This window comes from Lolium perenne, chromosome 4 (genome assembly GCF_019359855.2).
Source record: "Lolium perenne isolate Kyuss_39 chromosome 4, Kyuss_2.0, whole genome shotgun sequence".
In the NCBI taxonomy this organism is placed as follows: Eukaryota; Viridiplantae; Streptophyta; class Magnoliopsida; order Poales; family Poaceae; genus Lolium; species Lolium perenne.
In genome coordinates, this window is record NC_067247.2 from 398,929,455 (window position 1) to 398,949,939 (window position 20,485).

Here is a 20,485-nt window from a genome sequence, read left to right on the forward strand (position 1 = left end):
GGCCGTGCACGGGCGGTACTACCGGCCGTGCTCGGGCGGTACTACCGGCCAGCCCAAACTCCTCTCTTTGGGCAAACTTAGAAAAAGCATAACTTGAGAATCCGGACTCCGATTTTGATGATCTTGGACTCGTTTCGAAGCTAGTAATAAGCTCTACAAGATCGTGCAGGTAACCATCATAGTCCAGCAAAGGAGTATAGAAACAAATGATGAAAGGTTTTACCTATCTAAGAAAGACATACCGGTAAAACCTCCAACCTCGAAAATGCAACAAGTTGCCCATGCAAAAAACCATTCTTGATGAACTAGAGCTACCCCACAAAGAGTAAAAAGCTTAAGAACAAGTGGGGTAGGTTTTTCTATGTATTTTAGAGTGTAACCTCTCAATAGGAGAAACCGAGAAAAACTCCAATATCGAAAACGCAACAAGTGATTCATGCGGAATCCGTTTTCGACGAACTTCAAACTTGCTATGGAAATAACCACAAGCTCTAAATCACCTCATGGATAAGATCCAAATAACAATCAAGAAAGATGATGTAAGGATGCAAAGGTTTGAGCTCTCCGAAGGATACGATCGAGTTACTCACTCGAGAGCCCTCTTGATAGTACGACAACTAAACTATAAACCGGTCTCCAACTACACCATGAGACCGAAGAGAAAGAAACCCTATCAAGAGCAAACCTTAACCTTGCGCATTCCACTTGAGCTTGATGATGACGGTCTTGACCGCAACAAGATGGAACGTCTTTCTTGATTGTGCTTGCTAGATGAAGACATGCAAAATGCTCCCCCATACTCCACTATGGGAGAGCTCTCCCCCATACTCCACTACGGGAGAGCTTCTTCTTCGACACATCTTCACATATCCATGATCACCATATGGATGGCAAGATTCAAGCATATGATCTCTCCGAGTTGGCTCATCTTGAACTTGCACTCCATTTCTTCATTCTTCATCATGTTGATGTCTTGAAGTAACTTGAGGGCTCACTTCATCTTCATCTTCAAGACATACTTGACACTTGATATCCTTCATCAATTTCTTCTTGTTGCAACCTTGAAGCCAACATATGGTTCAAGCATTGCCTATGGACAACTCCTACAAATATAACTCAATGCAAACATTAGTCCATAGGGATTGTCATTAATTACCAAAACCACACATGGGGGCTCCATGCACTTTCACTTTTGTCTAGTTTATTTGTGCTTAGTTTATTTCTGCCTAGTATTATTTTGCTTAGTTTACTTTTGTCTAGTTTCTTTTTGTCTTGTTTTACTTTTCTCATATACCAAAAAATCCATAAAAATTTGAAAAACCGAAAAATTAAAAAATGTTGTTATGGAAGAACGCATGACCATGTTGGAGCTTATAGAATTATATAATAATTATAGAGAATCAAGAGCTGGTAAAGTAATGAGTGCTGTGATAGAAAAATTAAATACAATTGCTAAAATCTTGCTTAAACACCATGATATAAACTGTTGCTCTTAACAGGATACTAAACATCTTAAATTTCAATGTGGCTTTAGTGAAGAAGTTTTAATTAAGAACTATAATTGGAATAACTATATTCATCTTGGGTTCGAAGAGGTAGAACAATTTGTCTTATTTATGGGAGCCTCTGAGATAGAATCCTTCATTGTTAAAAATTATGAAACTTATGTTGTTTGTAAGGACCTTAAAGATTATGTCTCTTCTATCCTTAATTTTTGCGTAGAAAGTTACAGTGATAATCCTTATATCATTGATTATAAAGAGAGACTCATTAATGCACAAGAATGCACTCACAATTTGCAGGAACCTGTGGAAGAAGAAATTGATGAACTTGAAAGCTCATTGGATGAAAAAGAGGAGGAGAGTGATGAACAAAAGGAGGAAGAATGGATTAGCTACCCATGCCAACCTTCTAATGAGAGTAACTCTTTACCTCTTACACTATTTGATTGTCCTCCATGCTTACCAAAGGAGGTTGAATGTTATGTTCCTGTGGATTCTCTTGAAATATTCCCTATGAGTAAAACTTGTGAGAATAATTATGCTACTGTTATCTATGATAATCCATGTTACTTTGATAAATCTTATGATAATGCTTTGTTTGTGCCTGATGTCAAAATGCATGGTACTAAAGAATTTTGCTTGGCAAATGTTTATGATAAAGCTCTAGATGATGGTCCTATGTTTCTTGATAATATTAATTGTACTACTAATGAAAATGGGACTGGAGAGTTCTTGACTTCATATATGAGTCCCATATCTCTTGAGATTGATCAATCATCCTGTTATATTATTGATAAAAGTGGATTTGAAAGTTTTAATCCCACTATTTTTGAGCTTGATAAAAATTATGTGTTTATGGATCATGAAAAACATGCTTTATGTGATAGTTATATTGTTGAGTTTATTCATGAAGCTACTGAAAATTATTATGAGAGAGGAAAATATAGTTGTAGAAATTTGCATGGTACTAAAACACCTCTCTATATGCTGAAAATTTTGAAGATACTCTTGTTTTATCTTTCTATGCTTGTCACTTTGTTCTTCATGAATTTATTTGTGTACAAGGTTCCTATGCATAGGAAGTGGGTTAGACTTAATGTGTTTTGAATTTGCTTTTTGATGCTCTCTTTTGCTTCAACTCTTATTTCTTGCGAGTGCATCATTAAAATTGCTGAGCCCATCTTAATGGCTATAAAGAAAGCACTTCTTGGGAGATAACCCATGTATTTATTTTGCTACTGTTTTGTTGTGTTTTGGAAGTTGTTACTACTGTAGCAACCTCTCCTTATCTTTATTTTATTGCATTGTTGTGCCAAGTAAAGTTTCTAATAGAAGGTTGATACTAGATTTGGATTTCTGCGCAGAAACAGATTTCTATCTGTCACGAATTTGGGCAGGGTTCTCTGTAGGTAACTCGGAAAAATCTGCCAATTTACGTGCGTGTTCCTCAGATATGTACGCAACTTTCATTAGTTTTGAGTTTTCCTATTTTAGCAACGGAAGTACCTCTTAAAAATTTGTCTTTACTGGCTGTTCTGTTTTGGCAGATTCTGTCTCTGTTTTTTTGCATTGTCTCTTGTGGACTTTAAGCAAGGCTTTCTAGACGTAGAGAGCTGTAGCTAATGTTTTATTGAGTTCTTGCATTGTGTCACTACAGGGCTAAGGTGGATTAAAGTTTTTTTGAGTACTAACCCCTCTAATGAAGTTTATGAGAAGTTTGGTGTGAAGGAAGTTTTCAAGGGTCAAGAGAGGAGGATGATATATGATCAAGAAGAGTGAAAAGTCTAAGCTTGGGGATGCCCCCGTGGTTCATCCCTGCACATTTCAAGAAGACTCAAGCGTCTAAGCTTGGGGATGCCCAAGGCATCCCCTTCTTCATCAACATTTATCAGGTTTCTTCTATTGAAACTATATTTTTATTTGGTCACATCATATGTGCTTTACTTGGAGTGTCTGTGTGCTTTTATTTTTGTTTTTGTTTGAATAAGATCGGATCCTAGCAATCCTTGTTTGGGAGAGAGACACGCTCCGCTTTTTCATATGAACACTTGTGTTCTTCGTTTTACTTATAATGTTCAATGATAAAAGTTGGAAGCTATTGCACTTGTTGTTATTTGGTTGGAAACAGAAAATGCCTCATATTGTCTTGAATAATTTGATACTTGGCAATTATTTTGAGCTCTCAAGTAGATCATGATTAAGTTCTTGCATCATGTAGTTTAAACCTATTAGTGGATAGCTACCGTAGAGCTTGTTGAAATTGGTTTGCATGATTGGTCTCTCTAACATCTAGATATTTTCTGGTAAAAGTGTTTGAGCAACAATGAAGACAGTGTAGAGTCTTATAATGCTTACAATATGTTTTTATGTAAGTTTTGCTATACCAGTTCATACTTGTGTTTGCTTCAAATAACCTTGCTAGCCAAAGCCTTGTACTGAGAGGGAATGCTTCTCGTGCATCCAAAACCTTGAGCCAAAACCTATGCCATGTGTGTCCACCATACCTACCTACTATGTGGTATTTCCTGCCATTCCAAGTAAATACTTCATGTGCTACCTTTAAACAATTCAAAAGTTATCATCTCTTATTTGTGCCAATGTTTTATAGCTCATGAGAAAGTATGTGGTGTTTTATCTTTCAATCTTGTTGGGCAACTTTCACCAATGGACTAGTGGCTTCATCCGCTTATCCAATAATTTTGCAGAAAGAGCTGGCAACGGGGTTCCCAGCACCAATTAATTAACTTTCATTAATAATTCTCTTCACATGTTTTGCTCCGATTCATCAGTAAGCAACTTAATTTTGCAAATAGACACTCCTCCATGGTATGTGAATGGTTGGAAGGCACCCGAGGATTCGGTTAGCCATGGCTTGAGAAAGCAAAGGTGGGGAGGAGTGTCACCTAAATAAAACTAAAATAAATAGACACTCCTTCATGGGATGTGATTGTTGGAAGGCACCCGAGGATTCGGTTAGCCATGACTTGTGAAAGCAAAGGTTGGAAGGAGTGTCACCAAAAAATAAAAATAAACTAAAACTAAAGTACATGTGAGAGATAAACATGGGAGCCGCTCTTCGAAAGTTTGTTTGGCAAGGGGGTTAGAGTGCCCATTACCATTCGTTGACAACAACAAACACCTCTCAAAACTTTACTTTTATGCTCTCTATATGATTTCAAAACTTGAAAAGCTCTAGCACATGATTTAATCACTGCTTCCCTCTGCGAAGGGCCCTTCTTTTACTTTATGTTGAGTCAGTTTACCTGCTTCCTTCCATCTTAGAAGCAAACACTTGTGTCAACTGTGCATTTATTCTTACATGCTTGCTTATTGCACTTATTATTTTACTTTATGTTGACAATTATCCATGAGATATACATGTTGAAAGTTGAAAGCAACTGCTGAAACTTGTATCTTCCTTTGTGTTGTTTCGATGCCTTTACTTTGAATTTATTGCTTTATGAGTTAACTCTTATGCAAGACTTTTGATGCTTGTCTTGAAAGTATTATTCATGAAAAGTTTTGCTATATGTTATCTATTTGTTAGCAACTATAGATCATTTCCTTGGGTCACTTCATTCATCTCATATGCTTTACAATAGTATGATTAAGATCATGTTGGTAGCATGTCACTTCAGAAATTATCTTTTATCGTTTACCTACTCGAGGACGAGTAGGAACTAAGCTTGGGGATGCTGATACGTCTCCAACGTATCCATAATTTCTGATGTTCCATGCTTGTTTTATGACAATACTTACATGTTTTGCTCGCACTTTATAATGTTTTTATGCGTTTTCCGGAACTAACCTATTAACAAGATGCCACAGTGCCAGTTCCTGTTTTCTGTTGTTTTTGGTTCCAGAAAGGCTGTTCGGGCAATATTCTCGGAATTCGACGAAACAAAGACCCAACATCTTATTTTTCCCGGAACCTTCCAGAAAGTCAAAGGGGGACCAGAGGGGAGCCCTGGGGGCCCCACACGTGTGGGCGGCGCGGCCCAAGGGGGGCGCACCGGCCTACTATGTGGCTGCCCCACAGCCCCTCCGACTCCGCCTCTTCGCCTATATAAGCCCTTTCGACCTAAAAACGCGATACCAAATGACGAAACTCCAGAAAGACTCCAGGGGTGCCGCCGCCATCGCGAAACTCCAATTCGGGGGACAGAAGTCTCTGTTCCGGCACCCTGCCGGGACGGGGAAGTGCCCCCGGAAGCCATCTCCATCAACGCCACCGTCTCCATCATGCTCCTTGAGCAGTTCCCCCATGGACTACGGGTTCTAGCAGTAGCTAGTTGGTACTCTCTATCCCATGTACTTCAGTACAATGATCTCATGAGCTTCCTTACATGATTGAGATCCATCTGATGTAATCGATGTTGTGTTTGTTGGGATCCGATGGATGATACATTATGATTAGTCTATCTATAAAGTTTGTGAAGTTATTGTTGCTGCAATCTTGTTATGTTTAATACTTGTCACTAGGGCCCGAGTGGCATGATCTTAGATTTAAGCTCTATACTTATTGCTTAGATTGTATCTACAAGTTGTTTGCACATATTGCTGTCCGGAACCCGATGCCCCAAAGTGACAGAAATTGGGACAACCGGAGGGGAAGGCTGTGATATGAGGATCACATGTTTCACCAAGTGTTAATGCTTTGCTCCGGTGCTCTATTAAAAGGAGTACCTTAATAGCCAGTAGATTCCCTTGAGGCCCGGCTGCCACCGGCTGGTAGGACAAAAGATGTTGTACAAGTTTCTCATTGCGAGCACGTATGACTATATATGGAAAACATGCCTACATGATTAATAATCTTGATGTTCTGTCTTAATGCTTTCAATCCTATCAATTGCCCAACTGTAATTTGTTCACCCAACACTTGTCACTTGTTATTGGAGAGTTACCACTAGTGTAGATCGCTGGGAACCCCGGTCCATCTTTCATCATCGTATACTCGTTCTATATGTCATTGGAAGTAGTATCAACTATTTTCTGGTGCCATCGCCTCTGTGTTATTGCTACTGCTGCTGTGTTACTGTTACTATTGCTCTCATATTACTGCTGCTTTCACATCACCCTTGTTACTAGTGCTTTTCCAGGTGCAGCTGAATTGACAACTCAGTTGTTAAGACTTATAAGTATTCTTTACCTCCCCTTGTGTCGAATCTACAAATTTGGGTTTTACTTCCCTCGAAGACTGTTGCGATCCCCTATACTTGTGGGTTATCAGCAGGGCATGTCTCCGTGGCGTGGGCGGCGCCCCTGTTGCGGTGGTTTGTGCTCGTCCGAGGTTTGGGTTGTTTTTGACAGTGGCGGTGTTGTAGGTCTCCGGACGAAAGTCTTGCCCGACTCGGTCGGTGCCGGCAAAGACGATGCTCGAGGGCGCCGTTCTCCTCCTTGGAGGCGTTGGCCGTGGAGTCCTCACACACCTCCGCCTATCATTCCGGGGTGAAAACCCAAATCCTGCTGCGCTGGATTGAATGACGGCGGCGTCTCTGGACGTCGTGACCTCCTTGGAGGCGTCATTTTTTGGAATGTTTGGGAGCCACCTCCGGCAATGCCTGACTGCTGCTTGGGTTGACTTTTTCGTGTTCCGTCGGTGCGCGAGTGCCGCTGGCTTGCTTTGCGGCCTGCCTCACCCCTCGAAGCTTGAAAGGCCTAGCCGTCTCTTTCGGCTCTGACTTCCTTTCCAGGGACGTGGACCGGGCAGTCGCGGCGCTCGCTGTTGCCGTCGTGCTGGTGCCATTCGGCGGCGCTCCAGACCTGGTTTATCCAGGTCGAGTGGCCAGGTGTGTGGGTTTTCGCCGGTTTTCCCAGAAAAACTGTGCCGTGTGTGGTTTTCTCTTGTCTGGTTTTCCTTATAAACTGGACACGGTGTTGTGTTTGTATCGGTTTTCGGCCAGTTTCCCTTATAAACTGGCCAAATTTCCCTCTCCTTAATGAAAAGGCAGAGCTCCTGCCGGTTGCTCCAAAAAAAAAAGGATTCAGGTACAGGATAGACCATTCTCCTTTAGTTGCCTTGCTAGCATTTAGGACAGTGTACGCTGCTCCTTGAGAGATGTATTTTTCGATTTCAGTGATGCCTTGTGCAGGCTTGTTATTGTAAAATGTAGCTGAACTTAATAGGAAAAATTCTTTATGTTGAAAAATAATAATCCGCTCGCCTGCTCCATTCCAGCGCCACGCCTTCGATTCCTACGCACCCAAATAGTTTTCCTTTTCCATTTGCACCATGCCCACCACAAGTCCACAGCTGTCTACTTCTCCCTCTTTTTTTCTGCCTACTTATACATTAACAAGGAGGGGCTCGCCAAGTGGATGCCCGTAAAAAAAAGTGCATGCCCGACAACATGCGTCTTCTTCCTAAGGGTCCAGGTAGGCTTCGCTAGTCCCCATCACCCATCAGCATATCCAACCATAGACAAGGCTCCAAACGTATACCAACTCTGAAAAATTCTACGGGTCGTAATAGACAGCTGACCAAATCACCCCAGTAGATCGCTCCTACACGCAGCCTTCGTTTCTCCTTCTCAATAATTCCCCTCCATTCTGGCTGCTGCACTTGCAACGTTCCTCGCACATGCCCGCGCTGGCTGCGACGGCCAGCCCCAACACCTTATGTACAACCATAGCCGCCATAGAACATCTCGCTATATTCTTCGTCTCGCTAGCTCCATGCGTGCTTCTGGATCGATGAAGTCAGCGACTTCCCTTCTCCTCGGCGCGGCGCTTGCAACGGCCTTCTTCCTGCTCTACACCTCCGTGCGCCGCGACCTCGACCAAGGGCCGGCTAAGTTGGCACCGCCGCAGTGGACGCGGCAGGACGACAGCGTCAGGGCTGCCGCTGATCGACCCAACAATCAGGAACTGGTTGAGCAGGAGAAGAAGGATGTCGTTACCAGCAGCGATGGTGGAGGTAGAGATGGTTCGTCGTCACATCAGCAGAAGCAGCAGCAGCAGATTGTGATGCCTGCAGAAAAGCAGCAGGTATGTCTTTGCTTTTATTGTTGTAAGCAAAAAAGTTAATTAGGTAATACAATTTTTTTATTTCTCTGGCTTTCTGTATATGTAATACTTAGGAAATAAACATTTTTTTTGTCTTGTGTGACATGAGCAGCTCGTTAACAACTTTGAGTTTAAGAATTCAGGGCACTGGTTTTCTTAGTTAGAGACTTCACAAATTGTGAAAATTGATCATTCCTAATCCGATTGGTGGATCCGGAACTGAAACCATTAGTAGAAGATTCTGGGAAAAAGTATCGCTAAAACTAGAGCAAGAACCCTCTTGAAATTTAGAAACAGCTAGCATTTCCTTCACCATTGCTCAAGTGAGTCGCGTGTATTGAGATAATGATATGTATGGAAGCCTAATCCTTATTATATTCCAGAGGCAATAGCATTGTGGCCATGAACACAATATGAAGCCACCATGTGAAAAGGCATCCCAAAAACATGATGCCAGCGGAAACGGCCAAATCATACAATTAAACAATTTCGCATGGCCAGCTAACTTCCTGTTTCATTTTGTAAGCTAGGACGCTACCAGCGACTGGTCTCGCTACTTAGTCAAATGCTGATTTAACTTTGAAATTGTTCCTTTCTTTGTCGATTATTACACGCAAAACGACTAATTATCAACGGTTTACAATTGCATTAAAACAGAAGACCGAAAAGTCCCAAGACCTGGCCGATCTGCTCAGGCGAGCGGCCACGGCGGACCGGACGGTCCTGATGACCGCGCTCAACGAGGCGTGGGCGGCACCGGGGTCGTTCCTGGACTTATTTCTCGAGAGCTTCCAGCACGGCGAGAAAACCGCGTACCTGGTGAAGCACCTGCTGGTGGTGGCCATGGACAAGAAGGCTTTCGACCGCTGCAACACCGTACACCCCTTCTGCTACTGGTTCAGAGTGGAGGGCATGGACTTCGCCGCCGAGCAGAAGTACATGAAGGGCGACTACCTCGAGATGATGTGGAACAGGAACAAGTTCCAGCAGACCATCCTCGAGCTTGGCTACACCTTCCTCTTCACGGTACGTTTGAGCTTTGACGTACAAGCAGTTTATTGGAGCACAAAACCTTTTCCTGCAATGATGCACATTTCGAAGAACAGGAAACCTAATTCGTTACTCGTGTTCAATTTGGTGTTGACAGGACGTGGATATCCTCTGGTTCAGGGACCCGTTCCCACGTATATCCCCGACGGCGCAGCTGGTCATGTCGTCGGACTTCTTCGTCGGCGATCCCAACTCGCCAGGGAACTACCCCAACGGTGGTCTCCTCTACGTCAAGTCCTGCGCCGGCACCATTGGCTTCTACAAGCACTGGCAGTCGTCGCGGGAGCGGTTCCCCGGAATGCACGAGCAGTATGTGTTCGACAAGATCGTCAAGGAAGGTGTGCCCCCTCACCTCGCCACCAAGGTGCAGTTCCTCGACACCAACTACTTCGGCGGCTTCTGCCAGCACGGCAATGATCTGAGCAAGGTCTGCACCATGCACGCTAACTGCTGTGTGGGGCTGGAGAACAAGCTGTTTGATCTCAAGAATGTGCTCCAGGACTGGAAGACTTACAAGACACGTGCCGCCGTCGGGAATACAGAGTACTTCTCTTGGAGGGTGCCGGGGAGGTGCATACACTAATTAGTTGACAGATGACTTGGAGTTCTTTAATTCGTTTTGAATCAGAGGCAAAAGAATTGACTGTGAGGAATGGTGCACTCATCACGCAATCTTAAAAAATGCTGCATCACTAATCTCTTATAGCTAGTACTTACACCAATTTACACGAAAAAGCTATCAAACACTAATGGTTAATTAACTTGGCAAGAAATGCTGCATCACTAATCTGTATTTGTGGGCAGCTGGATGGAGAACCAATGGTTAATTAACTTGGCAAGAAATCGACACGCGAGTTACAAGGAATTATATAAAGTCTGATGGAAAATATAGCCCTTATGGATGCTGTTCAACAAGGTCATAATATCTGCAAATTAAATTAGACTGTTATTGGAAAAGTAAACTCATATTTAATTTAGTTGCGGAAGTGGGTACGATACCTATGTAGTAGCAATCCAGGAACAGATAAATACTCCCCCGGTTAACTATTATAATATGTTTCATATATTTTAGTGTGGAGTAAATATGGAACGAAATGAGCAAACCTACACACTGAAACATACCTAGATATATTCATTTTTGGAAAAAGCTTAAACATCTTGTAGTAGTGAATGGACAGGGTATATGGTACTTCTTTGATAAAAATAAGGCATAGTGAAAACTCGACGTATAGTAAGTTTGACTAATTTTGCGGAAAAGAATATTAAAACCTATAACGGTGAAAAATTACACTGCTAAAATATATTCTGTAGTGGATCTACTGATACTTTGTTTCTAATTTTTTCTATAAAATTTTCAAACTAAAAATACTTCTACATTTTAAATAAAAAATATATATACCTTGGTTTTCAGTTTTTTGGGATAGAGGTAGTAGCAAATATAGGGAGATTACATTAACATAGATCTCGTGAGAAAGATTAACGAGTCCATTCATTGGAGTAGAAGCGCTTGTTCGGCTTGATGAGCCGCCTAGCCCGGATGTTCTGAGCCGTTGGGTCTTCCTCGTGCAGCTCTGCTAGCTTCGCACGCGGTCTTGACAGCTCGGAAAAACCAATCCGTTCTTTAATCAACTTCATATCAGCGTGTGCCTCATCCACCGCAGCATTCAAGGTTTGCCGCTCTTTCTTCATGTGAGCCATCAGGTCGTGTAGTTCCATCACTTGCGCTTGAACCTTCCGAATCGAAGACAATTGTTCTGCCTCCAGCTTGGCGATCTTGGAGCTAGCTCGTGCCCCCGTGGCCTCCAGCTGGCTTTCGCATAGTAACACCACCTCAGCAATCGCCTTACTAACATAAACTTTCACTTCCTACAAATGAAAAACGCTTGACACTTGTATAATACTAGCAGGCGTACATTATAAACTTGGTTTCTTTTATCTCCAAGAAGAAACCATTATAAATATTTAGTGACCGTATAAATCATGGAAATACAAAACATTTTCTACCTGATCAATCTTCATTAGAAAAAATATTCTTCGTCTCGCTAGCTCCATGCGTGCTTCTGGATCGATGAAGTCAGCGACTTCCCTTCTCCTCGGCGCGGCGCTTGCAACAGCTTTCTTCCTGCTCTACACTTCCGTGCGCCGCGACCTTGGCGACGGGCCGGCCAGGTCGGCACCGCCGCGGTGGACGCAGCAGGAGAAGAGGGAGGATAGCGTCAGGGCTGCCGCTGATCGACCCAGCAATCAGGAAGCGGTTATGAAGGTGGAGCAGGAGAAGAAGGACATCGTTACCAGCAGCGATGGTGGAGGTAGAGATGGTTCATCGTCACATCAGCAAAAGCAGCAGCAGCAGCAGATTGTGATGCCTGCAGAACAGCAACAGGTATGTCTTCGCTTTAATTATTGTAGGATTAAACAAAAGTTAATTATAGGAAATAGAGCCTTTTTATTTCTCTGGTTTTCTGTATATGTAATAGTTAGGAAATAAATCTTTTTTTATTGTCTTGTGTGACATGAGCAGCTCGTTAACAACTTTGAGTTTAAGAATTCAGGGCACTGGTTTTCTTAGTTAGAGACTTCACAACTTCTCAAAATTGATCATTCATAATCCGATTGGTGGATCCGGAACTGAAACCGCAGTTTTCTGAAAATAGTTTAGACTTTACTGATTAAAGAAACCATTACTACGTACAAGATTCTGGGAAAAGTATCGCTAAAACTAGAGCAAGAACCCTCTTGAAATTTAGAAACAGCTAGCATTTCCTTCACCATGCACATTGCTCAAGTGAGTCGTGTGTATTGAGATTATGATATGTAGAAGCCTATTCTTTGTTATATTCCAGAGGCAATAGCATTCTAGACATGAACACAATATGAAGCCACCATGTGAAAAGGCATCCCAAAAACATGATGCCAGCGGAAACGGCCAAATCATACAATTAAACAATTTCGCATGGCCAGCTAGCTTCCTGTTTCATTTTGTACATGCTAGGACGCTATCAGCCTATGAGCGACTGGTCTGGCTACTTAGTCAAATGATTTAACTTTGAAAATGTTCCTTACTTTGTCGATCATTACACGCAAAACTAATTATCAACGGTTAACAATTGCATTAAAACAGAAGTCCGAAAAGCCCCAAGACCTGGCCGATCTGCTCCGGCGAGCCGCGACAGCGGACCGGACAGTCCTGATGACCGCGCTCAACGAGGCGTGGGCAGCACCGGGGTCGTTCCTGGACCTGTTCCTGGAGAGCTTCCAGCACGGCGAGAACACCGCGTATCTGGTGCAGCACCTGCTGGTGGTGGCCATGGACAGGAAGGCCTTCGACCGCTGCAACGCCGTGCACCCCTTCTGCTACTGGTTCAGGGTGGAGGGCATGGACTTTGCCGCCGAGCAGAAGTACATGAAGGGCGACTACCTCGAGATCATGTGGAACAGGAACAAGTTCCAGCAGACCATCCTCGAGCTTGGCTACACCTTCCTCTTCACGGTATGCATGCATCATCTTTTCCTCCAAATTAAATCCACGAAAATTTGTTGATCTGTGACCACCGGTTGATTGGAGCACAAAATCTTTCGCTCCAATGCTGAACATGATTACTCGTTTTCACTGAATCGGAAACCTGATTCATTACTCGTTTTGATTTTTGGTGTGGACAGGACGTGGACATCCTCTGGTTCAGGGACCCGTTCCCACGCATATCCCCGACGGCGCAGCTGGTCATGTCATCGGACTTCTTCGTCGGCGATCCCAACTCGCCAGGGAACTACCCCAACGGTGGTCTCCTCTACGTCAAGTCCTGCGCCGGCACCATTGGCTTCTACAAGCACTGGCAGTCATCGCGGGAGCGGTTCCCCGGAATGCACGAGCAGTATGTGTTCGACAAGATCGTCAAGGAAGGTGTGCCCCCTCACCTCGGCACCAAGGTGCAGTTCCTCGACACCAACTACTTCGGCGGCTTCTGCCAGCACGGCAATGATCTGAGCAAGGTCTGCACCATGCACGCTAACTGCTGTGTGGGGCTGGAGAACAAGCTGTTTGATCTCAAGAATGTGCTCCAGGACTGGAAGACTTACAAGACACGCGCCGCCGTCGGGAATACAGAGTACTTCTCATGGAGGGTGCCAGGGAGGTGCATACACTAATTAGTTGACAGATGACTTGGACTTATTTAATTCGTTTTGAATCAGAGAGGCAAAAGAATTGACCGCCATGCTCAATGTCTAAGGCGAAGGCCAACGTGTGGACTTCCAAGCACCGCTAAAGAACTTGTGTCAGCTTTATTTAGGCACGCCGCCAGCTGAAACACTACGATCCACATATTCGGTTTCGGCAATGACCACGATGCGGCGGTGATGCATGCCATAGCGGTGGCAGAGGGTCACCTACTCACCTTCTCCTTCATTGAGAACGAATAAGGGAGTCACCGGCCAGCAAGGTGCCACAAGGACGGAACAAACCATCAACTATTTGAACTATTCAACATCGTCAAAGATTGAAGAGGTGGCTGCCGTTTAGAGAGGTAAAATTGCAGCGTTATGGCTCCATCACTAGCAGGAGGCGCTCGGACCAGCTTGGAGCCAAGCTCTCCATCGTTTTTTCTCCTCCACTCCGTACAATTCGCACAGCAAGGAGCGTTATCCACAGGCGGACAAGCGCCTCAAGTAGAGACTCAGCGTTGGGGATCTGAGCTCCTACATTAATACTTTTGTTAATTGACTTTTTCTTGGCAACTTAAGCGCCTACACAAGAGGCTGGCATTGTACATGCCCTAATTGGATCGGGATTCTGCTTATATCATCTGGGCTGGGAGGGCCCTGCGCTAGGTGAGGTGACCAATCGGTTCATTAGTTCACCGTATTTTCTCAAAACTAAAAAAAATAGTTCATTGATTTCCCTATAGAAGATAAAAGTTCGCCGGTTGGACTACACCAGGTTTGATGGTTCACTTGACTATCTTCAAGTTTGGATCAATGATAATGGTCGGTTAATGTACGTCCAGAAACACGTGTGGCCAGTCGTCGTTTTCTTACCACTCGAATTTGTGTCCACTTTTTTCTTCTACGATTCGTTTGTGAGCTTGTTTGTTAAAAGTTGCATTAAGGCGAGGGCCAACGTGTGGGCTTCCAAGCACCGCTAAATACCTTGTGTCAGCTTTATTTAGGCACGCCGCCAGCTGAAACACTATGATCCACATGTTCGGTTTCGGCAATGACCACGACGCGGCGGTGATGCATGCCATAGCGGTGGCCGAGGGTCACCTACTCACCTTCTCCTTCATTGAGAACGAACAAGGGAGTCACCGGCCAGCAAGGTGCCACAAGGACGGAACAAACCATCAACTATTTGAACTATTCAACATTCGTTAAAGATTGAAGAGGTGGCTGCCCTTTAGAGAGGTAAAATTGCAGCGTTATGGCTCAATCACTAGCAGGAGGCGCTCGGAGCAGCTTCTGCAGTTCAAGAGCAATGGTATGCCACAAATTCAACTCAAGATCTGCACATCAACCATTAGGTGTTGCCTTCTCCACGGACGATTGTCTACCATCCATGGAGCATTCCAGGCATGAAAATCTTTATAGATGTTCATGGACGCAAGTGCAACATCAGGGCAGTTCTTTGTCGAAGGCAGGGATTAGAATTTTCATTCAGATTGAACACCCTAATCGCTTCGCTCAACTCATCACCTCAACTATTCCCCCCTGGCCTCTTCGGCGCTGCAAGCTGAAGCTTTTGGACTTCTTGCAGCAAACTTGGCGCGTGTCGACCAATTAGTCACCTCATTAGATGGCTCCTACACGCAGCCTTCCCTTCTCCTTGTCAATAATTCCCCTCCCTTCTTGCAACGTTCCTCGCACATGCACCCCTTCTGCTACTGGTTCAGGGTGGAGCTTGGCTACACCTTCCTCTTCACGGTACGCATGCATGCATCATCTTTTCCTCCAAATTAAATCCACGAAAATTTATTCATCTGTGTGTGACCACCCGTTGATTGGAGCACAAAATCTTTCCCTCCAATGCTGAACATTTTCAATGAATCGGAAACCTGATTCATTACTCGTTTTGATTTTTGGTGTGGACAGGACGTGGACATCCTCTGGTTCAGGGACCCGTTCCCGCGCATATCCCCGACGGCGCAGCTGGTCATGTCGTCCGACTTCTTCGTCGGCGATCCCAACTCGCCAGGGAACTACCCCAACGGTGGTCTCCTCTACGTCAAGTCCTGCGCCGGCACCATTGGCTTCTACAAGCACTGGCAGTCATCGCGGGAGCGGTTCCCCGGAATGCACGAGCAGTATGTGTTTGACAAGATCGTCAAGGAAGGTGTGCCCCCTCACCTCGGCACCAAGGTGCAGTTCCTCGACACCAACTACTTCGGCGGCTTCTGCCAGCACGGCAATGATCTGAGCAAGGTCTGCACCATGCACGCCAACTGCTGTGTGGGGCTGGAGAACAAGCTGTTTGATCTCAAGAATGTGCTCCAGGACTGGAAGACTTACAAGACACGCGCCGCCGTCGGGAATACAGAGTACTTCTCCTGGAGGGTGCCGGGGAGGTGCATACACTAATTAGTTGACAGATGACTTGGGGTCCTTTAATTCGTTTTGAATCAGAGGCAAAAGAATTGACTGTCAGGAATGGTGCACTCACCACGCAATCTTAAAAAATGTTGCATCACTAATCTCTTATAGCTAGTACTTACACCAATTTACACGAAAAAGTTATCAAACACTAACTGATTAGCATCCTTTGCTTACGGTGAATATCTCTGATGTTCTTCCACTTAATTTGTTGCCAAGTCGATCAAAACTCCTTATTTAAATCACACACTGCTCATCCATCTGTCTATCTATGTACGTAAATTGAGTCCAACTAATCAAACATATGTGTCTTTTAAAACCACCACGTTTGAGACACCACTACAATTTTGACAAGTTAAAAAGCAGTATTGTATTTGTGGGCAGCTGGATGGAGGAGCAATGGTTAATTAACTTGGCAAGCAATGGACACGCGAGTTTCAAGGACTTATATTAAGTCTGATGGAAAATTTAGCCCTGATGGATGGATGCTTGTTGTACTATTAAGGAATTTTTTGTCTTTGATTTATATTGCAGCAATTATCCTACTCTTTTACCACTAATGTCACCTCATAGAAAAGAAATGGGAGGAAGCTTTGTGTTGAAGTTTTTTGACAGAGAATGGAGGAACACGACACCAAGAGCTAACCAAGAATGGAGAAGACCATAAGCTTGCGGATGCCCAAGGCACCCCACTGTACCTACATAAACTCTCGGTTTACAAACCTTTAAACTTTGTTTTTGAGCAACATAGAATGATCGCAGAAACTTGTAGCCTTTTTTTTAATGTAATGTCTAGTTTTGCCAATTTAATAAAGATATGGGTCTCTAGTCAATGGCAGAAGCGGCATCAGATTTCTTGGGGACCAAAGTGATAAAGCATACATTAATACTTTCCAGACATAGGTTCCCTGATGAAAACTGCCACAAAATCATAAAAGTCATGCTTGATAACATGCCAACAATTTCTAAGAAGATGAATATCTTAGCTCTTGCATAGATGCAGAACGTAGAGAAATGCGATACCTAGTGTGAGTTGCAGAATCCCGCAAACCATCGAGTCCTTGAACGCAAGTCCCTTTGCCTTAAAATTTGCACCGATCGTCAATCAAGTAGGATGAGCTTGGCCCGCTCAACCGCGACAACCGTCCCAACCGTTGCATCAGCCTTGACACCCAAGTGGAAGGGCGGACAAATACCGACGTTGGACATCAACGAGGACGCGCTACCTGTTTGATCCTGCAGTAGTCATATGTTTGTGTCAAATATTAAGCCATGCATGTGTAAGTATGAACCATTTTGACCTGTGAAACTGCCAGTAGCTCATTAAATCGGTTACAATTTGTTCGATGGTAGGTGCTACTCGGATAACCGTAGTAATTGTAGAGCTAATATGTTCAACAAATCCCTACTTCTGGGAGGGACGCATTTATTAGATAAAATGACGACGCGGACTCTGCCCGTTGATCCGATGATTCATGACAACTCGACGAATCGCAAGGCCCTCGTGCCAGTGACACATCATTCAAATTTCCGCCCTATCAAATTTCGATGGTAGGATAGGAGCCTATCATGGTGGTGATGGGTGACGGAGAATTAGGGTTCGATTCTAGAGAGGGAGCATGAGAAACGACTACTATATCCAACGAAAGCGGCATGCGCACAAATTACCCAATCCTAACATAGGGAGGTTGTGACAATAAATAACAGTACCGGGCATATTAGTATCTGGTAATTGAAATGAGTACGATCTAAATTCCTAAACGAGGATTTATTGGGGCAAGTCTAGTACCAGGGGCCACGGTAATTCCACCTTACTTATGATGTGTGACACCTTATTTTTATAGAAGAGGAATATCACTACCATTGTCACTGTTGCACGCTTATACATTCAGGAGTATTTGTGAGTTGATTATTTGGCTCCGAACTGGATCTAGGAATGTGTTGTGTGAAATTCAAAAAAGAAGAATGTGTTTTGTCTTTATATTTTATCCTCCGGTCAGTGAGAAGCAAGAGGTGAGCGGGAAACATCGGATTCTAGAGAAGACATCGAATTCTAGAGAAGACATGGAGTGCCGCCATGGGTAGTAACACTAAAAACACATGCGAGTTACACCCGACTGTGATACAAATCAAAGAAACCTCAAGTCTAATGTAACGGCCACTTAGTGTGATAACACAATGTAGGCCGCGAGGCGAAGCTCGTACTTCGTCTAGTAAAGAAATACTGTATGTCTAAGCAACTGGCTGACTAATGATCGTCTAGTAAGCCTAGCAAACTCATCCCAAAGCAAGGGAGTTATATGATGATGGAATCAATTACAGATGATCAGTACTTGTGTACTAGTGACTTTGTTGTCTGATGACACTTTCACCGTCAGCGCCAACAGTGCTGCAGTCTCAGTCACCGAGCACTTACAGCTCCGGTGCGCGCGCGTGGTGGATCTCCGCATCATCGTCTCAGCATCTCGTCGTCATAAGATCCGGGAGACCACGCCGTCGTCTCCGCTGCGATCACGACGACGACGGTCCCGCGCAGATGACGAGCACCACCGCCGGCATAAGCAATTGGTGCTTCGTTTGCGGGGTCGTCACGCCTGCAGCTGACGGTGCACCGGCACACGGGGCACGAGTCGCGTCGGTCGAGCCACGGCTCAATGCAGGGCTCGTGGAACACGTGGCCGCACGCGTGCGCCGCCGTGACGTCGCCGGCGCCGCGTAAGGGCTCGAGGCACACCGGGCAGTCGCCGGCTGGGCCGGAGCTGGAGTCGGCGGCCGGCACGGCAGGGGACGACAGTGTCTTGGCAACGGCCGTGGCGACGCGAGGGAGCGGTGGCTCGCTGTTGGCGCGACGGGACAGCCGGCCGGGCACGAGATCGAGGTCGCGCACGCGCCCGAGGAACCGGCGGCGCGTGCCGGAGATGGTGCGGCGGCGAGCGACGTAGGAGTAGGCGCAGATGAGGACGAGGCAGAGCGCGAAGGAGGCGAACAGGGCGGCGCTCGCGGTCCCCGAGAAGAGGTTGAAACCCGGCCGACGCCTGCCGGCCCCGGAGTGCGTGCGATCAACATGGATCGGCGACGTGGCGGACGGCCCGTCAACAGCGTCGCCGCCGTCCAGGCGAACGGTTGATCGGACGCTGTGCTGGGGCGGCGCCGCCGCTGCCACCATCTTGTAGCATGGCATGCACACTGTCCCTGTCTATGATCGATACTGTATGTAGCTTCCGGCAGAGGTGGCACTAGATATTGGCGGCCGCTCGTATTTTTCAGCAATACGACGGTACAAGACTTGTTGGCTGTCAGCTGTTCAAGTTTAAGGAGAATCAAGAGCTTTTGTGTGTGCAAAGTGCTTTGCTGAATGGGATTCCATCACTCTAGTACTCCAAGATGACTGGTAAATAACTTGGAAAGCAGAAATACTAAATCAGTAACTGATTCAGGGTCTGTTTGTTTGGGCTGCAGCTGTTGAAAAGCAGCTGTGAAAAAGCAGCTGTGGAAAAGCAGCTGCAGGAATCAGCTGGTGGAATCTTAGATTTGATGTTTGGTAAGAATGCTTTTGATGGCTGTAGCTGTTGGTTTTAGATGTGAAATGTCTGAAATGCCCTTAAACCATTTTGCGCATAGTTTAATTCAAAATAAACCATTTTGCGCATAGTTTAATTCAAATGGTCGCATAGTTTAATTCAAATGCCGGCAGCGACGCCATGGACGCCGACAGCGGCAGCCGGAGCAGGTCCTCGTCGGGAGGGAGCTCCGAGACGCGCGGCTCGACGGGGATGGCTTCGGCAGTACCAGGTGGGCGCCTCGGAGCTCCAGGAACCGAAGGCGAAGACCGAAACGCGTCGACGGAGGAGATCGAGCGGAGGAGGCGCATGGCCGGAGGTGAAGAAGACGAAGACCGTGTGATCGATTCCTGGCCTTCGGGCTCGATTCCTTCCAGGATTCGAACGAGACCGACGAGGCGGAGCTCAAGGACCTCTGAACGGAGCACGGGGAGGCGTGGAACGGCGGCGTTCGTCGGCGGCCGAAGGCTAGGGTTTCGGAGTTTGGGGAACAGAGGAAGGAAGAGCTCGCGGGAGTGAGGGAGAGGGTGCGAGGCTGAGGTCTCCGGCGGGGAAGGTCGGCGTCCGGGGAAGAGGCCGCCGCGGCGGCGGCGCTCGCGACCGTCTCGCGGGGACTCGCGGGAGTGAGGGAGAAGATGAGGGAGAAGGTGCGACCGTTTCGGTGGCAGTTTTCTTGTAATTCCTCGAATGTGACGAGGGTTCTTTGGTCCTCCGTATTTCGGGACGCGCGGGAAGCGGGCAAAAGCGCCTCCCGGGCTGCTTCCGCGCTGCGACACTCGGTAGTTC

General features: G+C 45.6%; 4 protein-coding genes across 4 annotated transcripts; 3 read left to right on the forward strand and 1 right to left on the reverse strand.

Annotated features, from left to right (window-relative positions):
- The first annotated feature begins 7,907 nt into the window (after positions 1-7,907).
- On the forward strand, positions 7,908-10,253 carry LOC127297580 (uncharacterized protein At4g15970). Its single transcript, XM_051327903.2, has 3 exons — positions 7,908-8,489; positions 9,165-9,533; positions 9,655-10,253. Exons 1-3 carry the CDS (start codon positions 8,121-8,123, stop codon positions 10,138-10,140), a joined length of 1,224 nt encoding a protein of 407 aa, XP_051183863.1. The 5' UTR covers positions 7,908-8,120; the 3' UTR covers positions 10,141-10,253.
- A 1,337-nt stretch (positions 10,254-11,590) lies between these two features.
- Positions 11,591-13,796, forward strand: LOC127297581 (uncharacterized protein At4g15970). The gene is made up of 3 exons (XM_051327904.2): positions 11,591-11,940; positions 12,679-13,047; positions 13,218-13,796. The coding sequence occupies exons 1-3, from the start codon at positions 11,608-11,610 to the stop codon at positions 13,701-13,703; spliced, it is 1,188 nt and encodes a 395-aa protein (XP_051183864.1). The 5' UTR covers positions 11,591-11,607; the 3' UTR covers positions 13,704-13,796.
- Positions 13,797-15,416: 1,620 nt separating this feature from the next.
- On the forward strand, positions 15,417-16,191 carry LOC139830400 (uncharacterized protein At4g15970-like). The gene is made up of 2 exons (XM_071818401.1): positions 15,417-15,473; positions 15,642-16,191. Exons 1-2 carry the CDS (start codon positions 15,417-15,419, stop codon positions 16,125-16,127), a joined length of 543 nt encoding a protein of 180 aa, XP_071674502.1. The 3' UTR covers positions 16,128-16,191.
- Positions 16,192-18,171: 1,980 nt separating this feature from the next.
- LOC127297579 (uncharacterized) lies at positions 18,172-19,511 on the reverse strand. Its single transcript, XM_051327902.2, has one exon. The coding sequence runs from the start codon at positions 19,318-19,320 to the stop codon at positions 18,589-18,591; it is 732 nt and encodes a 243-aa protein (XP_051183862.1). The 5' UTR covers positions 19,321-19,511; the 3' UTR covers positions 18,172-18,588.
- Positions 19,512-20,485: the final 974 nt, after the last annotated feature.